At 55.5% G+C, this 23,464-nt stretch overlaps 1 protein-coding gene across 1 annotated transcript; it reads right to left on the bottom strand.

Annotated features, from left to right (window-relative positions):
• Positions 1-678: 678 nt before the first annotated feature.
• On the bottom strand, positions 679-22,317 carry FAM151B (family with sequence similarity 151 member B). Its single transcript, XM_031507382.2, has 6 exons — positions 22,299-22,317; positions 21,824-21,949; positions 20,227-20,383; positions 16,018-16,226; positions 2,814-2,949; positions 679-936 (listed from the first exon to the last, which is right to left on the bottom strand). The coding sequence occupies exons 1-6, from the start codon at positions 22,315-22,317 to the stop codon at positions 786-788; spliced, it is 798 nt and encodes a 265-aa protein (XP_031363242.2). The 3' UTR covers positions 679-785.
• Between the last annotated feature and the right edge of the window lie 1,147 nt (positions 22,318-23,464).

The following is a 23,464-nucleotide window of genomic DNA, read 5'->3' on the forward strand; positions in this document are numbered from 1 at the left end:
CCATGGGTAGGGGGACCACGGACAGAGTGACCACGGACAGAGTGACCACGGGCACAGTGACCACGGGCAGGGTGACCATGGACAGGGTGACCACGGGCAGGGTGACCACGGGCAGGGTGACCACGGGCACGGTGACCACGGGCATGGTGACCACGGGTAGGGGGACCACGGACAGAGTGACCATGGACAGAGTGACCACGGGCACAGTGACCACGGGTACGGTGACCACGGGTAGGGGGACCACGGACAGAGTGACCACGGACAGAGTGACCACGGGCACAGTGACCACGGGCACAGTGACCACGGGTACGGTGACCACGGGCAGGGTGACCATGGACAGGGTGACCACGGGCAGGGTGACCACGGGCAGGGTGACCACAGGCATGAAGACCACGGGCAGGGTGACCACGGGTAGGGTGACCATGGACACAGTGACCACAGACACAATGACCACGGACACAATGACCATAGGCAGGGTGACCACGGGTACAGTGACCACGGGCAGAGCAGCTGTCCAAGCAGTCCAAGCAGCCCCTGTCCCCTCCTGGAGTGTGGCACCACGGGTCCCACGCCACGAGCAGGGGACAATGAGGAAGACACCACATTTCTGTTTGGGAGGCCTCCCTACACAGTGCCAAACAACAACTCCTGCAATAACCACAGCCGTACTCAACACCGTGCTTCTGGCAGGGAAAGTGCATTTCTTTGAATGAAAAAATCATCACATTTAAAGGGGTTTGCAACATAAAGCACTGTGAAGTCAGGCATTGCCTGCTTTGCATGCACTATTCTATTCCAATGGCTTTTTTGAATTCAGAATTTTGTGGCTCAAAGATGTCATAATAAACCCTACTTTTATCAAAATTTTCTCGGATGAGAAGCAAGTCTTCTACAGAATACACATCTTCCTTTCCTGTCCAAACAGTGAGGCTGTATCTATGTCCAGAAAAAGGGAGAAAACAAACAAAACAAAAAGAGTATGTTAAGATGAAGCATGTAAAGCTATTGCACTAACAGACTCCTAAAAATACTCTGGATTATAACATCTTACCTTTAGAAATCTAATTAAATACAAACAGCTGCACCCCCAGACCAATTTATCTGTGACTGTTCTGCCAAACCTCATAGAGAGAGTTAAATAAAAACCTCAAAATATCCAGCAAAGAAATTTACCAGACTGAGTATTTAAGGTTTGATATATTAATTGTCACAAACTGAGCCTCAAAAGAGGAAAAATGATGCAATCCCAGATGCAGGAGATTGTTGTGCTCTGTGCTTTGCCTCAGTGATGTGTAGAGATGCCACCTAACCCAATTCTCATTAATTGCACAGAAATTCTGAAAAAATATTGAAATTCCTCTAAATTCAGTTAAAGCATTATTTTCACATCCTCCAAATGACATATACTTAGTTTTTCCCCTTGATTAATAAAGCTGTATTTATTTTAGAAATGGATAAACGAGAATTCAATTGTATGTCAGCAAAACTGGCTCAGGAATTTTTATCTTCTAATCATGCCACTGAAGCACATCCCTGAGTTTCATGAGGAGGTAAAAGAGAAAATCCTAGTATTTCAGTGGGAATAATGTTTGTATCCAATGATATCTGACACTGGCACAATTCATAAGATACATTCTTAGTGCAATAATATTTGAAAATCAATTTCCCAGTTTTAACAGCTTAATTCTAATTCCTGTCTTGAGTCTTCACCTTAAAAAAAAGAATATCAGCACTTTATTTGTCCACCCTATTGTTTCTGAATAATTAGATATTTTTCACGGACTCTCTTTTTTGTCTTGGGCTTTGACCTTGATTGGAAGAGTTTTATTAAACTCTGGGAAGGCAGAGCAGTTGAAAAAGATAAGTAAATGGCAACATGTGGTAAGCTGGTTTTATTCTCATTCTATTACATGTGAAGAATTTTTATAATGAAATGGTTAGGGGTTGGTAAGAATAATTTCTAAAAGAAAATGTAAGATGCTGTATGAAAACCACTGAATACATTTCAAATATCTCAGCAAAATTAATTACTTAGGAGGGAAACACCTGACTTCCAATCTAAAAATCATCTTTAAAATTTTTCAGGAGACATTGAAACGAAAATTACAAATAATGAATCCAGTGTGAAATCTCTGGATTGGATGGATACCCAATTGCAACATCAAACTATTTGGTCTATTTAAGTACATTCATCTCAGGAACTGTTAGCAGCAGAACTGGGTTACACACCTACGTGTCGCTATAGGACACGTGAAAGCACGACGCGAGCCCCCTGCTATTTCCAAGGTAAAGAAGAAAGTTTATTCTCCAACTCCAACTTTTATACTTTCCCAAAGGTGACAATGGATTGGAGAGTGAATGGGCCACCTCTCCAAAGACATTGGACAAACCACTAGTACATCAAGTTTCTCCACCCCCATAAAAGAATGCAAAACAATATGTTGTTTATAGAAATTGTGTGGGAAAGTTCTCCAAAAGAATGTAAACTCAGAAGGCTTTAGAAAATCTTAAGAATCAGGGTGACACCTACGCACCACTTAAAAGTCCTCACAGTGGGTAATGAAAAAGAAGTTTCTGGAATTTAACTACTTTCAGAAATTAATAGTGGCCACTTCTGCCTGAGGACTGAAATGCTCTGAGGCCTGCGGGAAGCGAGGCACTGAGAGAAGAATTTCCGAATTGCAGTGCCACCGGGGAGCTGGCACACCCCGAGCCGAGTGTGACACCAGCGCTGGTCAGGACACGCAGGGCAGAGGGGCTGGCACTGCCCGGGCTCTGCTGCAGCTGCAGGACGCGGTGGGAGCAGCACTGACCTGGGGCACTGCTGCAGCAGCCACTGCAGCTGCGGGAGGGAGTCGGGCACCAGCGCAGCCCTGACCGCGAACGTCACCGGCTGGGACAGCGGCTGGCACAGCTGCCACATCTCCTGCACCATGGGCCACCCGTACCCTGGGGACAGAGAGCGCAGAGAGGTCAGAGAGACTCTGGACACAGGGCACTGACAGCTCAGAGCAATGGGGACACACAGGGCACTGACAGCTCACACAGGAATGGGGACACACAGGGCACTGACAGCTCAGAGCAATGGGGACACACAGGGCACTGACAGCTCAGAGCAATGGGGACACACAGGGCACTGACAGCTCACACAGTCCTGGGGACACACAGGGCACTGACAGCTCACACAGGAATGGGGACACACAGGGCACTGACAGCTCACAGCAATGGGGACACACAGGGCACTGACAGCTCACAGCAATGGGGACACACAGGGCACCGACAGCTCACAGCAATGGGGACACACAGGGCACTGACAGCTCAGAGCAATGGGGACACACAGGGCACTGACAGCTCACACAGCAATGGGGACACACAGGGCACTGACAGCTCACACAGGAATGGGGACACACAGGGCACTGACAGCTCAGAGCAGTGGGGACACACAGGGCACTGACAGCTCACACAGGAATGGGGACACACAGGGCACTGACAGCTCAGAGCAGTGGGGACACACAGGGCACTGACAGCTCAGAGCAATGGGGACACACAGGGCACTGACAGCTCACACAGCAATGGGGACACACAGGGCACTGACAGCTCACACAGGAATGGGGACACACAGGGCACTGACAGCTCAGAGCAATGGGGACACACAGGGCACTGACAGCTCACACAGCAATGGGGACACACAGGGCACTGACAGCTCACACAGGAATGGGGACACACAGGGCACTGACAGCTCACAGCAATGGGGACACACAGGGCACTGACAGCTCAGAGCAATGGGGACACACAGGGCACTGACAGCTCAGAGCAATGGGGACACACAGGGCACTGACAGCTCACACAGCCTGGGGACACACAGGGCACTGACAGCTCACACAGCAATGGGACACACAGGGCACTGACAGCTCACACAGCAATGGGGACACACAGGGCACTGACAGCTCACAGCCTGGGGACACACAGGGCACTGACAGCTCAGAGCAGTGGGGACACACAGGGCACTGACAGCTCACACAGCCTGGGGACACACAGGGCACTGAGAGCTCACAGCAATGGGGACACACAGGGCAATGACAGCTCAGAGCAATGGGGACACACAGGGCACTGACAGCTCACACAGGAATGGGGACACACAGGGCACTGACAGCTCACACAGCAATGGGGACACACAGGGCACTGACAGCTCACAGCAATGGGGACACACAGGGCACTGACAGCTCACAGCAATGGGGACACACAGGGCACTGACAGCTCACACAGCAATGGGGACACACAGGGCACTGACAGCTCACACAGCAATGGGGACACACAGGGCACAGACAGCTCACACAGCAATGGGGACACACAGGGCACTGACAGCTCACACAGCCTGGGGACACACAGGGCACTGACAGCTCACACAGCCCTGGGGACACACAGGGCAATGACAGCTCACAGCAATGGGGACACACAGGGCACTGACAGCTCAGAGCAATGGGGACACACAGGGCACTGACAGCTCACAGCAATGGGGACACACAGGGCACTGACAGCTCACAGCAATGGGGACACACAGGGCACTGACAGCTCACACAGCCCGGGGACACACAGGGCACTGACAGCTCAGACAGCAATGGGGACACACAGGGCACTGACAGCTCACACAGCCTGGGGACACACAGGGCACTGACAGCTCACACAGCCTGGGGACACACAGGGCACTGACAGCTCACAGCAATGGGGACACACAGGGCACTGACAGCTCAGACAGCAATGGGGACACACAGGGCACTGACAGCTCAGAGCAATGGGGACACACAGGGCACTGACAGCTCAGACAGCAATGGGGACACACAGGGCACTGACAGCTCACAGCAATGGGGACACACAGGGCACTGACAGCTCACACAGCAATGGGGACACACAGGGCACTGACAGCTCACACAGCCTGGGGACACACAGGGCACTGACAGCTCACAGCAATGGGGACACACAGGGCACTGACAGCTCACACCGCAATGGGGACACACAGGGCACTGACAGCTCACACAGCCTGGGGACACACAGGGCACTGACAGCTCACACAGCCCTGGGGACACACAGGGCAATGACAGCTCACAGCAATGGGGACACACAGGGCACTGACAGCTCACACAGCAATGGGGACACACAGGGCACTGACAGCTCAGAGCAATGGGGACACACAGGGTACTGACAGCTCACACAGGAATGGGGACACACAGGGCACTGACAGCTCACACAGCCTGGGGACACACAGGGCACTGACAGCTCACACAGCAATGGGGACACACAGGGCACTGACAGCTCAGAGCAATGGGGACACACAGGGTACTGACAGCTCACACAGTCCTGGGGACACACAGGGCACTGACAGCTCACACAGGAATGGGGACACACAGGGCACTGACAGCTCACAGCAATGGGGACACACAGGGCACTGACAGCTCAGAGCAATGGGGACACACAGGGCACTGACAGCTCACAGCAATGGGGACACACAGGGCACTGACAGCTCACACAGCCTGGGGACACACAGGGCACTGACAGCTCACAGCAATGGGGACACACAGGGCACTGACAGCTCACACAGCAATGGGGACACACAGGGCACTGACAGCTCACAGCAATGGGGACACACAGGGCACTGACAGCTCACACAGCAATGGGGACACACAGGGCACTGACAGCTCAGAGCAATGGGGACACACAGGGCACTGACAGCTCACAGCAATGGGGACACACAGGGCACTGACAGCTCACACAGCCTGGGGACACACAGGGCACTGACAGCTCAGAGCAATGGGGACACACAGGGCACTGACAGCTCACACAGCCTGGGGACACACAGGGCACTGACAGCTCACACAGCAATGGGGACACACAGGGCACTGACAGCTCACACAGGAATGGGGACACACAGGGCACTGACAGCTCACACAGCAATGGGGACACACAGGGCACTGACAGCTCACAGCAATGGGGACACACAGGGCACTGACAGCTCAGAGCAATGGGACACACAGGGCACTGACAGCTCACACAGCAATGGGGACACACAGGGCACTGACAGCTCACACAGCCTGGGGACACACAGGGCACTGACAGCTCACACAGCCTGGGGACACACAGGGCACTGACAGCTCACAGCAATGGGGACACACAGGGCACTGACAGCTCACACCGCAATGGGGACACACAGGGCACTGACAGCTCAGAGCAATGGGGACACACAGGGCACTGACAGCTCACAGCAATGGGGACACACAGGGTACTGACAGCTCACACAGCCTGGGGACACACAGGGCACTGACAGCTCACACAGCCCTGGGGACACACAGGGCAATGACAGCTCACAGCAATGGGGACACACAGGGCACTGACAGCTCACAGCAATGGGGACACCCAGGGCACTGACAGCTCACACAGCCCTGGGACACACAGGGCACTGACAGCTCACACAGCAATGGGGACACACAGGGCACTGACAGCTCACAGCAATGGGGACACACAGGGTACTGACAGCTCACACAGCCTGGGGACACACAGGGCACTGACAGCTCACACAGCAATGGGGACACACAGGGCACTGACAGCTCACAGCAATGGGGACACCCAGGGCACTGACAGCTCACACAGCCCTGGGACACACAGGGCACTGACAGCTCACACAGCAATGGGGACACACAGGGCACTGACAGCTCACAGCAATGGGGACACACAGGGCACTGACAGCTCACACAGCCTGGGGACACACAGGGCACTGACAGCTCACACAGCAATGGGGACACACAGGGCACTGACAGCTCACACAGCCCGGGGACACACAGGGCACTGACAGCTCACACAGCAATGGGGACACACAGGGCACTGACAGCTCACACAGCCTGGGGACACACAGGGCACTGACAGCTCACACAGCAATGGGGACACACAGGGCACTGACAGCTCACAGCAATGGGGACACACAGGGCACTGACAGCTCAGAGCAATGGGGACACACAGGGCACTGACAGCTCACACAGCAATGGGGACACACAGGGCACTGACAGCTCACAGCAATGGGGACACACAGGGCACTGACAGCTCACACAGCAATGGGGACACACAGGGCACTGACAGCTCACACAGCAATGGGGACACACAGGGCACTGACAGCTCACAGCAATGGGGACACACAGGGCACTGACAGCTCAGACAGCCTGGGGACACACAGGGCACTGACAGCTCACAGCAATGGGCACACAGGGCACTGACAGCTCACAGCAATGGGGACACACAGGGCACTGACAGCTCACAGCAATGGGACACACAGGGCACTGACAGCTCACAGCAATGGGGACACACAGGGCACTGACAGCTCACACAGGAATGGGGACACACAGGGCACTGACAGCTCACACAGCAATGGGGACACACAGGGCACTGACAGCTCACAGCAATGGGGACACACAGGGCACTGACAGCTCAGAGCAATGGGGACACACAGGGCACTGACAGCTCAGAGCAATGGGGACACACTGGGCACTGACAGCTCACACAGCCTGGGGACACACAGGGCACTGACAGCTCACACAGCAATGGGGACACACAGGGCACTGACAGCTCACACAGCAATGGGGACACACAGGGCACTGACAGCTCACACAGCCTGGGGACACACAGGGCACTGACAGCTCACACAGCAATGGGGACACACAGGGCACTGACAGCTCACACAGCAATGGGGACACACAGGGCACTGACAGCTCAGACAGCCTGGGGACACACAGGGCACTGACAGCTCACACAGGAATGGGGACACACAGGGCACTGACAGCTCAGAGCAATGGGGACACACAGGGCACTGACAGCTCACAGCAATGGGGACACACAGGGCACTGACAGCTCACACAGCAATGGGGACACACAGGGCACTGACAGCTCACAGCAATGGGGACACACAGGGCAATGACAGCTCACAGCAATGGGGACACACAGGGCACTGACAGCTCAGACAGCAATGGGGACACACAGGGCACTGACAGCTCACACAGCAATGGGGACACACAGGGCACTGACAGCTCAGAGCAATGGGGACACAGGGCACTGAGAGCTCACAGCAATGGGGACACACAGGGCAATGACAGCTCACAGCAATGGGGACACACAGGGCACTGACAGCTCACACAGGAATGGGGACACACAGGGCACTGACAGCTCACAGCAATGGGGACACACAGGGCACTGAGAGCTCAGAGCAATGGGGACACACAGGGCACTGACAGCTCACACAGCCTGGGGACACACAGGGCACTGACAGCTCACACAGGAATGGGGACACACAGGGCACTGACAGCTCAGAGCAATGGGGACACACAGGGCACTGACAGCTCACACAGCCCTGGGGACACACAGGGCAATGACAGCTCACAGCAATGGGGACACACAGGGCACTGACAGCTCACAGCAATGGGGACACACAGGGCACTGACAGCTCACACAGCCCTGGGGACACACAGGGCAATGACAGCTCACAGCAATGGGGACACACAGGGCACTGACAGCTCACAGCAATGGGGACACACAGGGCACTGACAGCTCAGACAGCAATGGGGACACACAGGGCACTGACAGCTCACACAGCCCTGGGGACACCCAGGGCACTGACAGCTCACACAGCCCTGGGACACACAGGGCACTGACAGCTCACAGCAATGGGGACACACAGGGCACTGACAGCTCAGACAGCAATGGGGACACACAGGGCACTGACAGCTCACACAGCAATGGGGACACACAGGGCACTGACAGCTCAGACAGCAATGGGGACACACAGGGCACTGACAGCTCAGACAGCAATGGGGACACACAGGGCACTGACAGCTCACACAGCAATGGGGACACACAGGGCACTGACAGCTCACAGCAATGGGGACACACAGGGCACTGACAGCTCACACAGCAATGGGGACACACAGGGCACTGACAGCTCACAGCAATGGGGACACACAGGGCACTGACAGCTCACACAGCAATGGGACACACAGGGCACTGACAGCTCACACAGCAATGGGACACACAGGGCACTGACAGCTCACACAGCAATGGGGACACACAGGGCACTGACAGCTCACACAGTCCTGGGGACACACAGGGCACTGACAGCTCACAGCAATGGGGACACACAGGGCACTGACAGCTCAGAGCAATGGGACACACAGGGCACTGACAGCTCAGAGCAATGGGGACACACAGGGCACTGACAGCTCACACAGCCCGGGGACACACAGGGCACTGACAGCTCAGAGCCATGGGGACACACAGGGCACTGAGAGCTCACAGCAATGGGGACACACTGGGCACTGACAGCTCACAGCAATGGGGACACACAGGGCACTGACAGCTCACACAGCAATGGGGACACACAGGGCACTGACAGCTCACACAGCCTGGGGACACACAGGGCACTGACAGCTCACACAGTCCTGGGACACAGGGCACTGACAGCTCACAGCAATGGGGACACACAGGGCACTGACAGCTCAGAGCAGTGGGGACACACAGGGCACTGACAGCTCACAGCAATGGGGACACACAGGGCACTGACAGCTCAGACAGCCCTGGGACACACAGGGCACTGACAGCTCACACAGCAATGGGGACACACAGGGCACTGACAGCTCAGAGCAATGGGGACACACAGGGCACTGACAGCTCACACAGCCTGGGGACACACAGGGCACTGACAGCTCACACAGCAATGGGGACACACAGGGCACTGACAGCTCAGACAGCCCTGGGACACACAGGGCACTGACAGCTCACACAGCAATGGGGACACACAGGGCACTGACAGCTCAGAGCAATGGGACACACAGGGCACTGACAGCTCACACAGCCTGGGGACACACAGGGCACTGACAGCTCACACAGCAATGGGGACACACAGGGCACTGACAGCTCACAGCCTGGGGACACACAGGGCACTGACAGCTCACAGCAATGGGGACACACAGGGCACTGACAGCTCACACAGCCTGGGGACACACAGGGCACTGACAGCTCACAGCAATGGGGACACACAGGGCACTGACAGCTCACACAGCCTGGGGACACACAGGGCACTGACAGCTCACAGCAATGGGGACACACAGGGCACTGACAGCTCACACAGCAATGGGGACACACAGGGCACTGACAGCTCACACAGCCTGGGGACACACAGGGCACTGACAGCTCACACAGCAATGGGGACACACAGGGCACTGACAGCTCACAGCAATGGGGACACACAGGGCACTGACAGCTCACACAGCAATGGGGACACACAGGGCACTGACAGCTCACACAGCAATGGGGACACACAGGGCACTGACAGCTCACACAGCAATGGGGACACACAGGGCACTGACAGCTCACACCGCAATGGGACACACAGGGCACTGACAGCTCAGACAGCAATGGGGACACACAGGGCACTGACAGCTCAGACAGCAATGGGGACACACAGGGCACTGACAGCTCACACAGCCCTGGGGACACCCAGGGCACTGACAGCTCACACAGCCCTGGGACACACAGGGCACTGACAGCTCACAGCCTGGGGACACACAGGGCACTGACAGCTCACAGCAATGGGGACACACAGGGCACTGACAGCTCACACAGCAATGGGGACACACAGGGCACTGACAGCTCAGACAGCAATGGGGACACACAGGGCACTGACAGCTCACACAGCAATGGGGACACACAGGGCACTGACAGCTCACAGCAATGGGGACACACAGGGCACTGACAGCTCACACAGCAATGGGGACACACAGGGCACTGACAGCTCACAGCAATGGGGACACACAGGGCACTGACAGCTCACACAGCAATGGGACACACAGGGCACTGACAGCTCACACAGCAATGGGACACACAGGGCACTGACAGCTCACACAGCAATGGGGACACACAGGGCACTGACAGCTCACACAGTCCTGGGGACACACAGGGCACTGACAGCTCACAGCAATGGGGACACACAGGGCACTGACAGCTCAGAGCAATGGGACACACAGGGCACTGACAGCTCAGAGCAATGGGGACACACAGGGCACTGACAGCTCACACAGCCCGGGGACACACAGGGCACTGACAGCTCAGAGCCATGGGGACACACAGGGCACTGAGAGCTCACAGCAATGGGGACACACTGGGCACTGACAGCTCACACAGCAATGGGGACACACAGGGCACTGACAGCTCAGACAGCCCTGGGACACACAGGGCACTGACAGCTCACACAGCAATGGGGACACACAGGGCACTGACAGCTCACAGCAATGGGGACACACAGGGCACTGACAGCTCACACAGCAATGGGGACACACAGGGCACTGACAGCTCAGACAGCCTGGGGACACACAGGGCACTGACAGCTCACACAGTCCTGGGACACACAGGGCACTGACAGCTCACAGCAATGGGGACACACAGGGCACTGACAGCTCAGAGCAGTGGGGACACACAGGGCACTGACAGCTCACAGCAATGGGGACACACAGGGCACTGACAGCTCAGACAGCCTGGGGACACACAGGGCACTGACAGCTCACAGCAATGGGGACACACAGGGCACTGACAGCTCACACAGCCTGGGGACACACAGGGCACTGACAGCTCACACAGCAATGGGGACACACAGGGCACTGACAGCTCAGACAGCCCTGGGACACACAGGGCACTGACAGCTCACACAGCAATGGGGACACACAGGGCACTGACAGCTCAGAGCAATGGGGACACACAGGGCACTGACAGCTCACACAGCCTGGGGACACACAGGGCACTGACAGCTCACACAGCAATGGGGACACACAGGGCACTGACAGCTCAGACAGCCCTGGGACACACAGGGCACTGACAGCTCACACAGCAATGGGGACACACAGGGCACTGACAGCTCAGAGCAATGGGACACACAGGGCACTGACAGCTCACACAGCCTGGGGACACACAGGGCACTGACAGCTCACACAGCAATGGGGACACACAGGGCACTGACAGCTCACAGCCTGGGGACACACAGGGCACTGACAGCTCACAGCAATGGGGACACACAGGGCACTGACAGCTCACACAGCCTGGGGACACACAGGGCACTGACAGCTCACAGCAATGGGGACACACAGGGCACTGACAGCTCACACAGCCTGGGGACACACAGGGCACTGACAGCTCACAGCAATGGGGACACACAGGGCACTGACAGCTCACACAGCAATGGGGACACACAGGGCACTGACAGCTCAGACAGCCTGGGGACACACAGGGCACTGACAGCTCACACAGCAATGGGGACACACAGGGCACTGACAGCTCACAGCAATGGGGACACACAGGGCACTGACAGCTCACACAGCAATGGGGACACACAGGGCACTGACAGCTCACAGCAATGGGGACACACAGGGCACTGACAGCTCAGACAGCCTGGGGACACACAGGGCACTGACAGCTCACACAGCAATGGGGACACACAGGGCACTGACAGCTCACACAGCCTGGGGACACACAGGGCACTGACAGCTCAGACAGCAATGGGGACACACAGGGCACTGACAGCTCACACAGCAATGGGGACACACAGGGCACTGACAGCTCAGAGCAATGGGGACACAGGGCACTGAGAGCTCACAGCAATGGGGACACACAGGGCAATGACAGCTCACAGCAATGGGGACACACAGGGCACTGACAGCTCACACAGGAATGGGGACACACAGGGCACTGACAGCTCAGAGCAATGGGGACACACAGGGCACTGACAGCTCACAGCAATGGGGACACACAGGGCACTGAGAGCTCAGAGCAATGGGGACACACAGGGCACTGACAGCTCAGAGCAATGGGGACACACAGGGCACTGACAGCTCAGCGCAATGGGACACACAGGGCACTGACAGCTCACACAGCAATGGGGACACACAGGGCACTGACAGCTCAGACAGCCTGGGGACACACAGGGCACTGACAGCTCACACAGTCCTGGGGACACACAGGGCACTGACAGCTCACAGCAATGGGGACACACAGGGCACTGACAGCTCACAGCAATGGGGACACACAGGGCACTGACAGCTCACACAGCCTGGGGACACACAGGGCACTGACAGCTCAGAGCAATGGGGACACACAGGGCACTGACAGCTCAGACAGCCTGGGGACACACAGGGCACTGACAGCTCACAGCAATGGGGACACACAGGGCACTGACAGCTCAGACCGCAATGGGGACACACAGGGCACTGACAGCTCAGACAGCAATGGGGACACACAGGGCACTGACAGCTCACACAGCCCTGGGGACACCCAGGGCACTGACAGCTCACACAGCCCTGGGGACACCCAGGGCACTGACAGCTCACACAGCCCTGGGACACACAGGGCACTGACAGCTCACACAGCAATGGGGACACACAGGGCACTGACAGCTCACAGCAATGGGGACACACAGGGCACTGACAGCTCAGAGCAATGGGGACACACAGGGCACTGACAGCTCACACAGCAATGGGGACACACAGGGCACTGACAGCTCACAGCAATGGGGACACACAGGGCACTGACAGCTCACACAGCAATGGGGACACACAGGGCACTGACAGCTCAGAGCAATGGGGACACACAGGGCACTGACAGCTCACACAGCAATGGGCACACAGGGCACTGACAGCTCACAGCAATGGGGACACACAGGGCACTGACAGCTCACAGCAATGGGGACACACAGGGCACTGACAGCTCACAGCAATGGGGACACACAGGGCACTGACAGCTCACAGCAATGGGACACACAGGGCACTGACAGCTCACAGCAATGGGGACACACAGGGCACTGACAGCTCAGACAGCCTGGGGACACACAGGGCACTGACAGCTCAGACAGGAATGGGGACACACAGGGCACTGACAGCTCACACAGGAATGGGGACACACAGGGCACTGACAGCTCACAGCAATGGGACACACAGGGCACTGACAGCTCAGAGCAATGGGGACACACTGGGCACTGACAGCTCACACAGCCTGGGGACACACAGGGCACTGACAGCTCACACAGCAATGGGGACACACAGGGCACTGACAGCTCACACAGCAATGGGGACACACAGGGCACTGACAGCTCACAGCAATGGGGACACACAGGGCACTGACAGCTCAGAGCAATGGGGACACACAGGGCACTGACAGCTCAGAGCAGTGGGGACACACAGGGCACTGACAGCTCAGAGCAGTGGGGACACACAGGGCACTGACAGCTCACAGCAGTGGGGACACACAGAGCACTGACAGCTCACACAGCAATGGGGACACACAGGGCACTGACAGCTCACAGCAATGGGGACACACTGGGCACTGACAGCTCACACAGTCCTGGGGACACACAGGGCACTGACAGCTCAGAGCAATGGGGACACACAGGGCACTGACAGCTCACACAGGAATGGGGACACACAGGGCACTGACAGCTCACAGCAATGGGGACACACAGGGCACTGACAGCTCACACAGCAATGGGGACACAGGGCACAGACAGGTCACACAGCAATGGGGTCACACAGGGCACTGGGTCTCTTTGGAGACACCAATCCTGCACATCCAGAGTTCCTGAAAACCTCAGAATTTCACCTTGAAACTGCTGTGTGGCTCTTAGCAACAAATATCTCATTGGAAAAATGCAAGAAATGCAATATCAATGTGGAAAATGAACCTTCTACAAAAACCTCTATTTCTCACACTGAACATACACGTTTACTTGACATACTCCTACAAATCGTGGCATTTTTAATTTATCTTTGCCCTTTCTCTAAAATATTCTGCTGTAACTGACTTCTATATGGCCTAATTTAACATTGTCAGGGACCGTTTAAAAATAAAAACATTAATAAAAAGTTAGGACAGAAAATAAATAAATCCGGTAGGAATGAAGCTATACACAAATCAAACACACACAGACATTCTGTGCCTAAAAATGCTACAATCAAGCAATCTAAAATACCAAAAGTGCTTTTGCTGGGGTTTTTATAAGTACTGGAGGTATTTCAAATTGTATTTATCTGTTATGAAAATCGTGTAACAACAGTTAAGAACTTTTCCCTCAATTACTCAACAGGATGTAGTGACTAAAAAGAATAAAAACATACTAAATATTAAAAAAAGTCTTTTGGGGCAAGCAGCAGCTTCCAGGTGAAATCACTCAAATGAGCTGGTTTTCTAAAATTTTATAGTAGAACCTCACTTAGTATTCCCATAAACTGAAATTTAGAATGGAGATAAAATCAAATTTATTTTCACAGGTTGCCCAGTATTTCTAATGCATTTCCAGCATTTTTTTCCTGCACTGAAAATACTTGGGAGAAAGAACTGAACACTTTAATAAGACTGCAATATGTCATATAATGAAATACTAAATGTTGTTAATGAGTAAGTAGCCATGGTGTATAATCCTGCCATGGCAGCCTCAGACAATACTGGAGGGGACTCTGTTTCTCATAATGATATTGCAAGAGGAAGCCTGTGAAAAAGATCCCATAATAATGAAAATTGGAAAGTTTACTGCAAAAATTCAAGTATCCAGGAGAAACGAAATGTTGGGGGTAAGGCTGACGCACAATTTGATTTCGGTGATCAGAAAAATCAGAGATAATGTTTCAGTTTTCAGCAGCTCTGTTTTTCCTCAGGACACGTGCCAGGGTTCCGACCACCAAATGGATGCTCCCAGGACTCAGGGACAGCCCTCCCCGACACAGAGGCTAGGGAGTTTGTGCTCTTTAGATCAGCAGCGCTCAGCAGGTGAGAAGGAGCAGAGGCACAAACCAGCTCATTTTAGGAACAAAACCTGGATTTTCACCCGCTGTGGTGCCGCTGCAGCGCTGGGCTGCGTGCTGCACGGGGCTGTGTCCAGCAGCCAGCCCAGGACGGGGTCCCACCCCGCGGTCCCCAGGCAGGGCTGGGGTTCTCTGGACACACTGCCCTTACCTGGGCGGCGGTGGCAGCCCGTGCTCCAGCCCAGGGACAGGGTGGCATCGGGGCAGCAGGCGGTGGTGGCGCGCAGGAAGGCGCGGGCGTCCAGCGGCGCGCGGTCCCCGCGGGGCCCCGGCACGACGTCCCCGTTCAGCCACACGGGCCGGGCCAGGCGCTGCCCCACCTGCCCCAGCAGCTCCAGGGACGGTCCCACGGCGGCCAGGCTGTGCCGGACACGTGGCAGGGTCAGGCGGGCACGGCACCAAAGTGTCAGCGCGGTGTCACCGCGGTGTCACCCTGAGTGTCACCGCGGTGTCACCGCAGCGTCTGTCACCATAGCATCACCGCAGTGTCACCCTGAGTGTCACCACACCTTCACTGCGGTGTCACTGCAGTGTCACCACAATGTCACTGCAGTGTCACTGCAGTGTCACCACGGTTTCACCCTGAGTGTCACCGCGGTGTCACTGTCTGTCACCACAATGTCACTGCAGTGTCACTGCAGTGTCACCACGGTGTCATCCTGTGTCACCCTGTCACCGCAGTGTCACCGCAGTGTCACCTCAGTGTCACCCTGAGTGTAACCACAGTGTCACCACAGTGTCACCACAGTGTCACCGCAATGTCACCGCAGTGTCACCCTAAGTGTCACTGCAGTGTCACCCTGAGTGTCACCACAGTGTCACCTCAGTGTCACCCTGAGTGTCACCACACTGTCACCCTGAGTGTCATCACAGTGTCACCGCAGTGTCACCTCAGTGTCACCCTGAGTGTCACCACAGTGTCACCACAGTGTCACCCTGAGTGTAACCACGGTGTCAGCACAGTGTCACTGTCTGTCACCACAATGTCACTGCAGTGTCACTGCAGTGTCACCACGGTTTCACCCTGAGTGTCACCGTGGTGTCACTGTCTGTCACCACAATGTCACTGCAGTGTCACTGCAGTGTCACCACAGTGTCATCCTGTGTCACCCTGTCACCGCAGTGTCACCGCAGTGTCACCTCAGTGTCACCCTGAGTGTCACCGCAGTGTCACCACAGTGTCACCCTGAGTGTAACCGCGGTGTCAGCACAGTGTCACCACAGTGTCACTGCAGTGTCACCTCAGTGTCACCCTGAGTATCACCACACTGTCACCACAGTGTCATCACAGTGTCACCGCAGTGTCACCTCAGTGTCACCCTGAGTGTCACCACAGTGTCACCACAGTGTCACTGCGGTGTCACCTCAGTGTCACCCTGAGTGTCACTGCAGTGTCACCTGAATGTCACCACAGTTTCACCCTGAGTGTCACCGCAGTGTCACTGTCTGTCACCACAATGTCACTGCAGTGTCACTGCAGTGTCACCACGGTTTCACCCTGAGTGTCACCGTGGTGTCACTGTCTGTCACCACAATGTCACTGCAGTGTCACCACGATGTCATCCTGTGTCACCCTGTCACCACAGGGTCACCTCAGTGTCACCACGGTGTCACCCTGAGTGTAACCGCGGTGTCACTACAGTGTCACCACAGTGTCACTGCAGTGTCACCTCAGTGTCACCCTGAGTGTCACCACAGTGTCACCACAGTGTCACCCTGAGTGTAACCACAGTGTCACTGCAGTGTCACCCTGAGTGTCACCACAGTGTCACCACAGTGTCACCCTGAGTGTAACCACAGTGTCACTGCAGTGTCACCCTGAGTGTCATCACAGTGTCACCGCAATGTCACTGCTGTGTCACCGCAGTGTCACCACAATATCACCACAATATCGCTGCAGTGTCACCGCCGTGTCACCCCAGTGTCACTGCAGTGTCACCGCGGTGTCACCGCAGCCCCCGTGCGGGGCAGGGCACACCCGGTGCCCGCTGCCATCCCTGCCCGCCCCTGCAGGAGTAACACCCCCAGACCCACGACCCCGACCTTGCCACACCTCAGGCCTGAGCGGGGCCCTAGCACAGGAAGCACTGCAGTCTCTAACACTGTGTTTCATCAGAGCTGAAAGCCACAAGTGCTCTGAGCTCAGCCCAAAGTGAAACCATCCCTCCCCACTTTAGCCACGCTCCAAGTGGCAAAGATTTCCTCACTATGTCAGACCCAGACTCAAAGCTGCCTTCAGATACAAGCAAGGTGATGCACCCATACTAGGAGAATAAAAAGCCCAACTCAGACCAATATAAGGCAACCAAAAGAGAGAAAAGGCACCCACTTGGACATTTAATGCCTGGTTGTGGTTTGTCCCACAGTTCCTAAGTGTGGCAGCACACAGAAGCCTGCCTGTCCAATGATCATCTGACAGCTAATTATTAAATTGTTAAATATGAGCTGGCATCACTTGAGGAACCAGTGCAGATAGCCTGTGAGCATTTAACAAAACCTTTGGTCACATATTCCTACTGTCCTGTCCAGCCAAAAGAAAAAGCACAACTAGCTTTTTTTCTACCTCCAGCCTACCAAAACCTTTGAAGCACTGTGGAAGGAAAGGAGATGGGAAACAGTGGGGAAAAGAAATGAACACCAAGAAAATCCTCTTTCTGCCACAGCACATTAATGAATGCAGTATGTAACATCAAGGAATTTAAACCAATATGGTCAGAGTATTGGAATTAGGTTAGTTCTAAACCAACAATTAGTCCCCTGTGCTGCTTGTTTCCTCTGTAAAGCCACTTTGTGCTTTTTGTCTTTTGTGCTGTTGGGAAGGCTGCACAGAGGCAGGAATTCACTCACTGGAGATGAGCTCAAGCTCTCTAGGAGAAAAGCCAGTGGTGGTTGGTGTTAAGGTGTGGGCTGCAGTGTTTCTGACATGGTCTGGGGCCAGAACACTTTATATCCTCACATATGCAAGGGACTGTCAGGGCCAGAGGAATGCTCCCCCTTGTACTGCAAAGTAAAGCTAATGCAGTGAGAAAAAAGCACAAAGCCAAGTGGCAACAGGGGAAAAAACAGAAAAAGAGATGAAAAAACCAAAGCAAGACAACAACGAAAAAAAATACAACTCCAAAAAAAAAAAAACACGAACCCCAGAGAGCACTGGTTTTGCTGCACAGCATTTAGAAAATTCAGACTTACTGCTGACTTAATGTGAAATGACTTTGGCATTTCTGAAGCGGGACACTGAAGACCTTTTGCAGAATATATTCATTTCAGTAGCCAAAGCCAGCAGGAAATGTAATTATTTGGTCAATCAGGCTGATAGAGCAGAGATATAAAAACTATAAAAAGTACATTTTTAAAGCACCATTGAAGTAGCTCCAGAACTTCAGCAATGGCATCCAGTTAAATATTACACAAAGGAACATCAAAATCTGTTATCACTTATTTGACTCTATCCGCACTGCGTGATGTACTTTTAAATTTTTTTATATAAAAATAATTTCATAATGCCATGTAGTCTTAAAAGCTTTCTTGAATCACTCCACTTGGCTGTAAACTCCATGTGGGAAAAAAGAAAGGTAGGTAGTTTAAAATTAATTTAAACAATAATTATAATGGAGGAAAAACTTCATAACAACTCACAAGAAATAAGCCCAAACAAGTGCCTACTGGTCTTTCTTCCCTTCTCTGCCCAGAGGGACACTCACAAGATCTTGTGGCAACAAAAGGATTTAGCGTGCCCTATTTTTTACTTTCATGGACTTCCACATGAAAACCGTGACTGTGTAACACAGAACCACAGGCATAAATCACATTTTACAACTATCTCGTGGGGGAGTTTTGCATTTCTATACAGTACTTAAGCACTGATTAAACTCTTTGTAATTTGCTGCCAAAACAGACTGAGCACACTGAAATTCAGACTAAGCAAGAGTCAGGAGCTGAAGGGGGCAAGTCTGGAAATCACCGCTCATTGCAAACTCTTTCAAGGAAATCTCATGGGGTTTTCAGGTGTGTTTGCCATTTGAGAAATGAAACAGCTAACGGCTCAAACTGTGAATGAACGTTTAGTTAGTAAGGCCAGACAAAGGAGCCCTCCAGAAAGGCACCAACATTTTAACTTCCCAATGGGAAGGTTCTGCTCACAGCACCTGAGTAAAAAAAATCATTAGCTGTAGCTCAAAACACTTTTAAAGGTTTTGTTCTTGCCATGCTTTGAGAATTATGGGCTATGTTTCCACATGGACTATGCCTCTGAGTGCACCATGCTAAACTGCACAACAAGCAGGAATTTGGTTGGCAACCACCTGCAGAACTGTAACAGGTAAGAATGCAAACAACACAGCCATTTTTTTTGTTGAGATACCTCTTAAAGTCCAGCTTGATGCCTTTGTTGGTGCTGGCCATCAGCGCCAGCCACTCCTGCAGGGTGATGTCGCTGTCGGTGTCCGGGGGGTGAGCCAGGACCGGGTCCCCGTCCCCTCCCCGCAGGACAACATCCACCTCCACCATGTGCACATCGCCTGGGGATTGGGACATTAACTCAGCTTTCAGGGTGACATCTACACCAGCCCTGCACCCCTGCTCCAGCGGGAACTGCTGCCCGTGACTGAACCCCCCAAAGATGCCGTTCTGAGGGGGTTCATCACTAAACTCTTTGCAAGACTACAGCCAAGTGAAAATTGGTGTTTGAGGGTGCTTTTGGCCAAGCAACCATGTGGGTTGGTTCACAGGACTGGAAAAATGTACATCCAACATGCAAATCCACTGTTGTTAAATTTCAGGTCTTTTCCTCTGAAAATAGAGTTCCTGAGAGAGGACTTAATACTGGCAGATTTAATACTGGCAGACTGAGCATTCCCCTTGACTCATTGCCAAAACCGACAAGGAAAGTGTTAGCTCACACACACGGCAGGCAAAGAGGGGTCTCAGGAGTGCTCAGGCTCTTGAAAACAGCTTTATGTAATGAACCTGGGCAGCGCTGCCAGCTTTGCAGAGAGCCCAATACACACAGTGAGCACTGAAGCACGAAGAAAACAGCTAGTGATGGTATTCAGGCTATAGGATATCATATACACATTTACACAAATATGTGTTTGTCAGATACTCACATAAATTTACATACAATTCACTGCCACCCAGGCTGGCGCACCAGGGCCCCTCTGGCTCTGCACAGCCCCCTGACAGGAGAGGACTCAAGAGGGGATTTGGGATGTTATCCCACGGACAGGAGCAGAGGGAACGGCCCCAGGGCAGCTCAGGGTGGAACCAGCAGGAATTTCCCCATGGAAAGGGAGCTCAGCCTGGAGGTGCCCAGGGAAGGTTGGAGTGCCCATCCCTGGAGGGACTTAACAGCGCGGGGAGGATGGGGAGAGGAAGAGGAGGAGGAGGAGGGGGAAGAGGAAGGGGGAGAGGAAGAGGAGGAGGAGGAGGGGGAAGAGGAAGGGGGAGAGGAAGAGGAGGAGGAGGGGGAAGAGGAAGAGGAGGAGGAGGAAGAGGAAGAGGAGGAAGAGGAGGAGGAGGAGGAGGGAGAGAAGAAGAGGAGGCGGAGGAGGAGGAGGAGGAGGGGGAAGAGGAAGGGGGAGAGGAAGAGGAGGAGGAGGGGGAAGAGGAAGAGGGGGAAGAGGAAGAGGAGGCGGAGGAGGAGGAGGAGGGGGAAGAGGAAGGGGGAGAGGAAGAGGGGGAAGAGGGGGAAGAGGAAGAGGAGGAGGAGGAGGAGGAGGAGGGGGAAGAGGAAGGGGGAGAGGAAGAGGGGGAAGAGGAAGAGGAGGAGGAGGGAGAGAGGAAGAGGAGGAGGAGGAGGGGGAGAGGAAGAGGGGGAAGAGGGGGAAGAGAGGAAGAGGAGGCGGAGGAGGAGGAGGAGGGGGAAGAGGAAGGGGGAGAGGAAGAGGGGGAAGAGGAAGAGGAGGAAGAGGGGTAAGAGAGGAAGAGGAGGCGGAGGAGGAGGGCCGCGGCGCACTCACTTCGCGCGGCCCGCGCCGCCCGGGCGCGGCTGTTGGCGGCGTGGAACCAGCGCACGGCGGCGCCGTCCCGGGCCGCGATGCGCCCGGCGCGCAGGAAGTGATCCACGGGCCACTCGCTCCACGGGCCTGCGGGGACACGGGGGACACGGCGGGGACCGCTCAGCGCGGCCCGGCCCGGCCCGGCCCAGCCCAGCCCTGCCCAGCTCCGACAGCCCCGGCCCGGCCCAGCCCGGCCCGGCCCGGCCCTGCCCGGCCCAGCTCCGACAGCCCCGGCCCGGCCCGGCCCGGCCCGGCCCGGCCCAGCCCAGTTCAGCCCGGCCCGGCCCAGCCGAGCCCTGCCCAGCTCCGACAGCCCCGGCCTTGCTCAGCCCGGCCCAGCCCAGCCCGGCCCAGCTCCGACAGCCCCGGCCTTGCTCAGCCCGGCCCAGCCCAGCCCGGCCCAGCTCCGACAGCCCCGGCCCGGCCCCGCGCTCACCCCTCGCCCCGCTCGCCATGGCCGGCCCGGCCGGGCCCGCCCGCCGGGCGGTGCCGCCGGCTGCCCCCGGGCCGGGCGCGGTGACCCGATCGCGTTCCGGCTGTGCCAGAGCCTCCCGCGGGATGGCTGCCGTGTCCTGCCCGTGTCGCTGCCACTGTCTGTTCCTGTCTCTCTGTTCTCGTCTCTGTCCCTGCCTGTCTCACTGTCCCTGCCTGTCTCTCTGTCTCTCTCTGTCCCTGCCTGTCCCTGTCTCTCTGTCTCTGTCTCTGTCTCACTCTGTCTCACTCTGTCTCTCTGTCCCTGCCTGTCCCTGTCTCTCTGTCGCTGTCTCACTCTGTCTCTCTCTCTCTGTCCCTGCCCCTCTGAAGCCAGGCGGCGGCTGCAGCCCGCGGGCAGCGCAGCCCGAGCTCCGGACGCTGCGGCACGGGAGGCAGACACGGGACAGGACAGGACACAGCCCCGGCTGGGCCAGGGCAGCTCGGGGTGGAACCAGCAGGATTTCCCCATGGAAAGGGAGCTCAGGCCTTGGAAGTGCCCAGGGAGGGTTGGAGTGCCCGTCCCTGGAGGTGTCCCAGCAATTCCTGGATGTTCTCTGGGCCGGGGACACGGTGGGGATGGGGCACAGCTGGGGCTCCACGGGCTGGGAGGGATTTCCCAACTTATTCTGTGTGAAATGAGGACGTTGGCGTCCATCCATCCCCGCCTTGCAGGGCCCGCACAGCTGACCCCAGCCCACGGCAGCACCGGGCTCAGCCCTGCAGCTGGGACAGAGCCCGGCACAGCCCCAGTCCCTGAGCAGCTGCAGAGCCTGGCTGGGGCTGCCCAGCCCGTGTGCCAGCCGAGTCGCTGCGGGCACAGGCAGCGCCAGCTCTGTCTGCAAGGAGTGTAAGTTATGGCAGGGAGAGGGCAGGAGGCCTGCCCAGCACTGATGGGGCACCCCGTGTCTCTCTCCAGGGTGTCTCTGGTGGCTGGTGGCACACTGAGCAATGAGTCCCGTTTTTGGGGCAACATCGGGCGTCCCAGACAGCTGCACAGACAGAACACACCCATTCCAAATGAAGGTTGCAAGTGCTGTAGTTAACTTTATTGATCATTACTGAAAAGGAGTTAGTAGAGGTTAAGTGCCAAGAGGCAGCTGCTCCTTCAGGTGCCCTGGCCCTGTCACA

This window comes from Lonchura striata, chromosome Z (assembly GCF_046129695.1).
Source record: "Lonchura striata isolate bLonStr1 chromosome Z, bLonStr1.mat, whole genome shotgun sequence".
Classification (NCBI taxonomy): Eukaryota; Metazoa; Chordata; class Aves; order Passeriformes; family Estrildidae; genus Lonchura; species Lonchura striata.

Excerpts from the sequence above, each read along its gene's own strand:
- FAM151B (XM_031507382.2), bottom strand. Across the intron at positions 20,384-21,823 it reads GGCGGCGCGGGCCGCGCGAA|GCGATGTGCACATGGTGGAG; the intron begins GTGAGTGCGCCG and ends CCCAATCCCCAG. Across the intron at positions 2,950-16,017 it reads GGGCTGCCACCGCCGCCCAG|GGTACGGGTGGCCCATGGTG; the intron begins GTAAGGGCAGTG and ends CTCTGTCCCCAG.